Source organism: Bos grunniens, chromosome 5 (assembly GCF_055505025.1).
Source record: "Bos grunniens cultivar Pamir isolate PY7600 chromosome 5, Bosgru_T2T1.0, whole genome shotgun sequence".
NCBI lineage: Eukaryota > Metazoa > Chordata > Mammalia > Artiodactyla > Bovidae > Bos > Bos grunniens.
Window position 1 is genome coordinate 66,483,080 of NC_141169.1, and position 8,036 is coordinate 66,491,115.

Genomic DNA, 8,036 nt, shown 5'->3' on the forward strand with positions numbered 1-8,036 from the left:
CCTGGTAGGGAAGATCCCCTGGAGAATAAAATGGCAACCCACACCTGTATTCTTTTTTTTTTTACTAAAACATTTAATTAGCAAAAACTATTACAATAGCAAAGAAAAACCCACTCCAGCATTCTTGCCTGGAAAATTTCATGGACAGAGGAGCCTGGTGGGCTACAGTTCTTGGGATCGCAAAGAGTCAGACATAATTGAGTGACTGAGAGCGTGAGCATGCACTAAACTGAAGGAAGTTTTATCATAGTCAACTCTGCCAAGAATAATATTTTTATTTTTAACTTGCTTATGTTTAATGCTTGTTTTTAAGGCAAAATCTACAAAAATCCAGTGTATGAAGACTTTGATTTCACAGAGGCACCTATGTTTACTCAGCCATTGGTCAACACCTATGCTGTAGCTGGTTACAATGCTACGCTGAACTGCAGTGTGAGAGGAAATCCTAAGGTACCAGTTTTTTTCTTTAATCACATTAAATTAAATTTAAGAATTAACTCCAAACTCCATCTTTTATATTTGCTATGTTATAACTGTAAGTATTGGGTTGGTCAAAAAGTTTATTCAGGTTTTTCCATGACATCTTATGGCAAAATCCAAATGAACATTTTGGCCAACTGTACTAATATTAATTGACTTTGCAACTGCTCAATGTGTGTGTGTGTGTATGTTTTCTGGGATAGAGAGATGGGACATGCAGGGTGATGATGTTGGTGGGTACTAAAGGACACTATTTAAATGTATAAAAATGTTTCTTTACTAACTAAGGAATATTTTCTAAGGAAAAAACAAACCACTTATTTTTAAAAGAACTGAGAGGTAAGGAGATGGAAGTAATATTGTGTCATCTGAAAAATTAGGTGGTGATACTGATTTATCAAGTTTCTTGTAATAGTGTAAAGCAAATGGTGATACTATAATGGAAGGCAGAATACAAAACGTTCGGTGATAAAGGTACAGAGCACCAGGAAGGAGAGACGGCATCTGACTGAACAGGTTACATGTTGGCATTTGAAAAGAACAACATATTAATGAATGTTGCCCACAGAGCTATCTGTCCCTGGGTGGTGCTGAGAGAAAGTGCCCTAGAATTTGGAAAAATTGCAAATGGTGATATTTTTCCAGCATATACCAAGAGCAGAAATAGAGAAGTGAAAGGGATAAGCCAGACTGAGGATGCAAAGAAGATGCTAAATCTATATTTAATTGGAGGTGATGTTGGTACGTGCAAGTGGGAATGACCAGGAGGAGAGAAGAACATCACTGGAGCTTGGGAGAAAGGCGAGGGCTGTGACTCTTGGTCTGGGTGCGCCAAGCATGGAATTGCTGCATCCCACCCTTTGGAGCTGAAACTCTAGGAAGGAATATCAGAAGAAAGAGAGAAGTGAAGTGAAATGTGAAGGACCAAGATGTGAGCCTCAGGAAATGTGCCCGTTTGAAAGGTGAAAGGAGGAAGAGGACAGTGAGGACACTGAGAAGTGCTATCTTTTGGGTTTGAGCAAGGCAAAATCATTTAAGAGATAGAGGCAAGAGTGTGTGTTTACAGAAAGGAAGAGAAGACAGTGTGAGAACGGAAAGGAGAGTTAGTGTTGGTGTAGCAGAATGGAGTAGCCTTCCTGGGTGACTGGATCATTATTGATCTGGGATTATCTGATTGGAGCAGAACCATCCATTGCCACCAGATGATGAAAACAGGTGTCAGAAGAGAGATTAAATAGTGAGGAGGGTTAAGCAGCTCATAAAAAGTTAGAAAAGCATATTGGGGAAAACATAAAGAAAATTGACCGGTGATGACACTTTACAGGGATTCTTTGCAAAACATTGAGTGATATACGTGCTCCTGGACGAGTCAATCTCATAGACATGTAAGTGGAATTTAAATGTAATTGAATCTGTTTGGGAAGATCACCCCAGGGCTGTCCTCTAAAGAAATCTGGCTGTTTCTTGGAAACTGCTCATTTGCTTCCTGTCCAAGCATTAAGTAGAATTTAATTTGAAGAGAATTAGTGCCTAAGTTGACGTGGATTCTTCTTAGATGTAGTGTTTTCTTTCTAAGCCACATTTGAACACTCTGTCACTGGCTTGGATGGTCTATACCCCAGGCCTAGTACAGATATGTTTTGACCTAGTTTGTTTCCATCTTCAGCCCAAAATTACCTGGATGAAGAACAAAGTTGTTATTAAGGATGATCCAAGATACAGGATGTTCAGCAACCAAGGGGTCTGTACTCTGGAGATTCGCAAGCCCAGCCCCTATGATGGGGGCACTTACTGCTGCAAAGCAGTCAATGACCTTGGGACAGTGGAGATCGAATGCAAACTGGAGGTGAAAGGTAAGACATCCCAGATCTCGTGTAGACCGAAATGAAAGAAAATCATTTAATTACTATCCTTACTACCTAATCCAAATTGCTTGCTAGCATTTTGGGGATAGGTTAGGAAGGTGGGGATAAGATCCGAGGAGAGGACATTTTTCATTCTGCATTCACTTTATTTGTGACAGCTACTTGATTTTTTAAGTAGACTTATTTTCATCTCTTGAAATTATTGTTATCTAAAGGACTATTAATTTCAGTGAACTTGTTATGTGCACAGCATGGTAACAATGACTCAAGTCAAGCGGTATTACTTTTGTGATGTAGTCCATCTTAGATAAATGTAAAAATTCACTGATAAAACCACAATTAAGGAATTTACACTATTTTTAACTAGTTTACTATCTTTGTGAAACTATATATGTAAATTTGCTAATTTAGTATTTAATATTACAAATGTGCATGCTCTGTCGCTTCAGTCGTGTCCAACTCTTTAAGATCCCATGGACTGTAGCCCACCAGGCTCCTCTGTCCATGGGATTCTCTAGGCAAGAATACTGGAGTGGGTTGCCATTTCCTTCTCCAAATGTAGAATTCAGCATACACATAACCCACTTCTTTTAAAATCTCACTAGAGAATTTCCACTTGGAGGTATACATTTCATTTATACTAGTTTTCAGAAGTGTTTCAACTAATGTAAACCAAGAAAAGACATAAAAATTGATGTCAGAAAAATCTCAGTGTAATTGTCATCTTAATCAATTTTTATATTAATTGAAGATAAGTTTTATGCTGAAACTTTTTTCTTGACAATCAGTACCTATTTTGGGACACCATGAAGAGTCATGCACCTGTCAGAGTCACTGTTAGGAGTTAATGGGTGACATGATGCTAATGTCTTTTCTTTCATTCTTGTACTATATTGCCGCTTTATAACAACCAAAGTCTTTACTTTTCCTACCTCTCTATAATGGAGAAATTATAATCTAAAAGTCAGCTATGACTTTATAAATATCTGTTTTAGAAAAAGTGTTAGTAAATGTTTAAGGTATTTATGTAAATAATAGCAACAACAAAAGTTTTTTAATTCCTAATCTAGTGTAAATATAGTGGAAAAACTTCTTGAAACACTTTTTTCCTTCTCTAACTTTAAAAAAAAATCAGTGTTCTTTCTCTTATGATATGTGTTCATCCTCAGATAGTACAGGAGAGTAGATGCACAATTGATAGAAATTAAGAAAAACTTTTTTTCTTCTCAAATGTAAAACATATAATATTCTTAGAAAATTTTAAACCTTTCTATTGAGATAGTGGATACAAATTTAAATGTTGTTCTTTTAGCTATTTATTAGCTTTAAATGCAAATGAAGGTCACAATGCAAACACATCTGATTTCTAAACTCCTAATTAGTTCCAAGGTATTGTTGCTACTTACATTCCAATGCCCAAAAAACAAGAACTCAAAAATCAAAAACCCAAGACTACATTTGCATGCTCTGAAAATAGCTGAATGTTGCTAATGATATAAAATGATGGTTTCATAAATGGTTCAACATTTGGGGTCATCCATAAGTGAATAATTTTATGCATCTATAAATGCTATATTTTATGCTAATTGTATAATAAATTGTAACACAAATAATGTATTCTAGTATATAAATTCATAATAAGCTATCAACTGTGATATATTGGTAAAAGCTTTTGGTCCTAAAAGTAAAGCCAAGATTGTTTGTCATCAGATTGTTATCTGATAATACGTGAGTTGAATCAAATTAAGCTGTGAAAAAAAACAAAAATAAAGGTAAGAATGTCAACTGAGAATAAATAAATACTGGTGCAAATATTCTAATTCTGCAGTGATATATCAAGGAGTAAATTCCCCTGGACAACCAGTCTTCCTGGAGGGGCAGCAACAGGTTTTACAAGTTCATATCCCACTGGATATTTCTTCCTTCTGTTCCATTCCTCTTACATGAAATCGCACTTTGCATGTAAAGCTTGTCTTTCTCTTTTGCTTTTAATTATATTTCTTAGCAGCTCATGGCATACAGTGGTTATGCCATGAACAAGGAAGGCCAAATTATTCAAGGATATTAGGTAATGTAGAAATATGTTTTGTCTGAAAACCAAGTACCATACCACAGGTTCCCATAAATAAAGCCAAAAAGCCACATTAGGTGATGTCCTCATTTTAGATATAAGAGTACCAGAATTCAGGAATCAATGACGTTTCTTTAATACTTTCGTTTTCAAGTGCAGAGAGATATGTTCTTCCTTTAAGATAGTATCCAGTGTAGGTCTGTTAGATTCATGTTGAAGTTCAGAAAACTGAACATTTTTCTGTTGCTAGGCTGTAGAAAAAGTGTTCTGTGTATTTGCGATGGGGAGAGGACACAAATAAAAAATGTTTGGAATATTAGGCTCCAATATTTGGAAACTTCCATATTTAAGATTGTCCAATGAAAACTTCTAGATACTAGTAGAGTATCTGTAATCCATCTATCTGTTGAACATTTTGTATATTTTCATGGGACCAAGATTATTTCATATATTCATGAACTTAGGAAAGAAAATTCTAGACCCTGTTACTTAATATATTAAGTGGTAAATGGGTCCTGCAGTATATATATAGATTGAGCCCCATTTGGAAGAGTGAATTAAGGAGTTCTTCAGGGCTAGATGAGCAACCTGATGTAAACTCTAATGACATAGACCCATGCCTGGGTTTACAATGTTAGCTTTCTGAATTCCTAGAGATAATGTCAGCTTTCAAAAGAGCAAAGAATTAGGATTCTTTCTTTAAAGTTTAGTAGATTGCACATATAGTCACTTTCTAGCCTGTTTTTTTTTTTTTTTTTAAGCCTTGTGTTTATTTAGAGTGGTCATATTGGGTTGGCCAACAAGTTTGTTCAGATTTTTCCCTAAGCTGTTATGGAAAAACCCAATGAACTTTATGGCCAAACCAATATATAGTCAGTTCAGAATACAATGTTATATAATAATTTTCAAGTCCACTTGATAATTTTGCCTTTTAGAATTTCAACATATATATATGTACACTAATACTTCGTCTATTGTCCCTGTTTTTCTTTTGTTGAAAAACACAATATATATATGTTGTAGGGTTTTTTTTTTGTTTTTTTTTTTTTTAGCTAATGGTTTGGAAGCTGTTCCTATAATTATTCACATTACAGTCAAACTGGCTTTGCCACCTGTTCAGGCAAAGTGGTTGTGCCTATTAATAAATGTTTTACCTATTAATGATCCTTTTGAAGTGACTGGATCCCTGCCCTTCATTCCGTGCGCTTCTATTTTCCTATACTTTTCACCTGACTAAGGATTAATGAAATCACCTCATCATAATCGTGACCATAATTTCCTCCAACAAGTACTCAACTTTGGTTTTAGCACTTTATTAATGCTTACAACGTCTCTCTCTCTTTCTCTCTCTTTTCCTTAGTTGTAGCACAGTAAGGATTTTTGAATGTATATTATCATCTAAGGTAAGCTTTCATATGATTTTGGCATATGAAGCTTATGACTGTCATAAGCCATACAAAGCTTGTGGAGTATGGCATGATTTTCATTATGTAATCCAATGAAAATAGACTCTTTAAAATCTCTAACATTGTAGTTGTAATGTGTATTTCAGTATCTTGACATTAACGGCTAGTACTTATCACAACAATCTTCTGTTGACATGAAGCAAGTTGTTGAATGCAGTAGAGCATGAATTAAAGCATTTAATGTAGATGAAAATGAGTGATACCCAAGCATTCTGAACGCTTTGCATCAAGGAATGGACATGTACATAAGTGGCATCATTTCTACCAATATGTGACTTGATTTTTTTTTTTAAAAAGGAGAATGATTTTCCCAAATTTGCATTAAAGGAGTTTTAAGAATGTTCAAATGGCATGCTGTTTTTGTCTGGACGTGAATTTATTAGCAAGTAGTAAAACACTTTTCTAAAAGACCATGAATTTTTATGGTTTCATGGGGTCTCTCGTGAAAGGTACTTTTAGTTTTAAAATGCAATTCAGAACCATGGAGGGTAAGTATGAAATATTAAGTGGTGTTTCTCTCACCTTCAGATGTACTGGACAGATTTTACTATTTTATTAATTTTTATTTTATTATTTTACAGATTTTACTCTTGAACAGATTTTACTATATTTCCAATTTTTGCACTTTTGACAGTGTGTGAATAGCCAAAGTTAAAAGAGTAGTCCCTTTTTTCTTATCCCATGTGCTTCAATGGGAACTCTTTGTGCTTAATTAAAAAGAACATTAACAAACTGGAAAAGGTTCTTCCTACTGACTCATAACACGATTTGCATTTATTCTGCCATTCAGTCAGAATACTGAAATCATTCTATAGAGCAATCTCAAAAACCTCGCAAAGGGCAATAAACACTCTCCAACTAGTTGGGAATTTAAACCAAGAACAGATAATAGTAGGGAACAAAAAAACTGCTATGTGTCTGCAGGGAACTTGCTTTTCCTTCTCAATGCGGAGTGTTTTAGATTCTAAATGTACTAAACCCAAGAGAAGATTTCCAAGTAGGGACTGAATGAATCTTTGTAACTAACTGAAACATAATTAGTCACATTTGCAAGCAGCTAGTCAAGAGGTCTTGTTTCAGGGATTTTTCACGTGTAGACAGTTTTGACTTTGCTTTTTCCTTCTTATCCTTTCTAGGTGGCCTTTCCTTCTGCAGGCTCCTCTTGCAAGGTGTGCCTCCTAACATAATTGATTCATATTTGCGAGACTTACACTCAAGCAACCCTGAGGAATAAAGGGCCTGGGCACTGCCTCTCTGCACGCCACTGCTTTGAAATCGGGTTGCAATGAGAAAGCATTTGTTTTTCCACCAGGCTCCCAAGTGTGGTCGTTTTTTTTCCTCCTGATGCTGAAGAAAAAAAAAAATGTTTGCACGGATTGCTTAATTAAAAATTGCAAACAAAATCTCATTTGAAGTTAGCATTTTGGTCATTGTTGTCCTTGCTTGGTCACTGTACTTTCCAAAAAAATGCAAGCTATAGAATAATCAGAAACAGTTATTTTAGCTTAACATAATAGACTCTGAAATCTTTTTTTTCCCTTAGAGTAAATATATATATATATATACACACACACACACACAATAAACAGCAATGTAACCTTAAAACCCATCTTTCTCTGGATCTAAGAAATTTTTCTAAGCAAAGAAGAGTTGTTTATTTCCCACAACCCTACTTAACTCCAGTGGATCTGTGCCCTTTTCCCCATTTAAATTTACTATGAGACATTCTTGAAGTCTTTCAGACAAGTTTTCTCAACAGAAGGGAAAATGTATTCAATAAATGGTACAATAAATCTGAACTATTTATGATGAAATGATACAGTATTTGTTTATGTGTTTGGGGTTGCATGATCAGACAGACCTAAGAACACAGGCTAAGAGTCAGGATGCTACCAAACTCAGGCCTGACCCAAGTCATGTCTCTGGCACAACATCCTGGCCAAATGCACCAGAGTTCCTGCTAAATACCTCGTCACACTGATGGAGAGCTGTTGTAGACTACAGAGCAGTTACAGATTTAGAGTTTGCTGATGGCATCTATTCAAATTGATGAAAGCTTATTCCAAAATCTAGATGCCAAGAAACATTTGTATTATAAACAATGTCCTTCACTTTCCTGATACTGCAGAGAAAGTTTCACTTCAGGGAGTGGAG

The 8,036-nt window shown here is 35.4% G+C and overlaps 1 protein-coding gene across 45 annotated transcripts in view; it reads left to right on the forward strand.

The window, feature by feature from the left end:
- MYBPC1 (myosin binding protein C1) overlaps nucleotides 1-7,696 on the forward strand; it is a 101,360-nt gene extending 93,664 nt beyond the window's left edge. For 13 of the 45 annotated variants that reach the window (XM_086400975.1, XM_086400981.1, XM_086400980.1 and 10 more), the window contains 3 exons: nucleotides 314-450; nucleotides 2,147-2,333; nucleotides 7,019-7,696. In XM_086400975.1, coding sequence (XP_086257101.1) covers nucleotides 314-450; nucleotides 2,147-2,333; nucleotides 7,019-7,116 — 422 coding nt within the window. In that variant the 3' untranslated portion in view covers nucleotides 7,117-7,696. Of the gene's footprint in view, nucleotides 1-313; nucleotides 451-2,146; nucleotides 2,334-4,173; nucleotides 4,391-5,776; nucleotides 5,820-7,018 lie in introns of those variants that run through there. The other 32 variants (XM_086400988.1, XM_086401007.1, XM_086400999.1 and 29 more) reach the window with 4 other exon arrangements.
- Nucleotides 7,697-8,036: the final 340 nt, after the last annotated feature.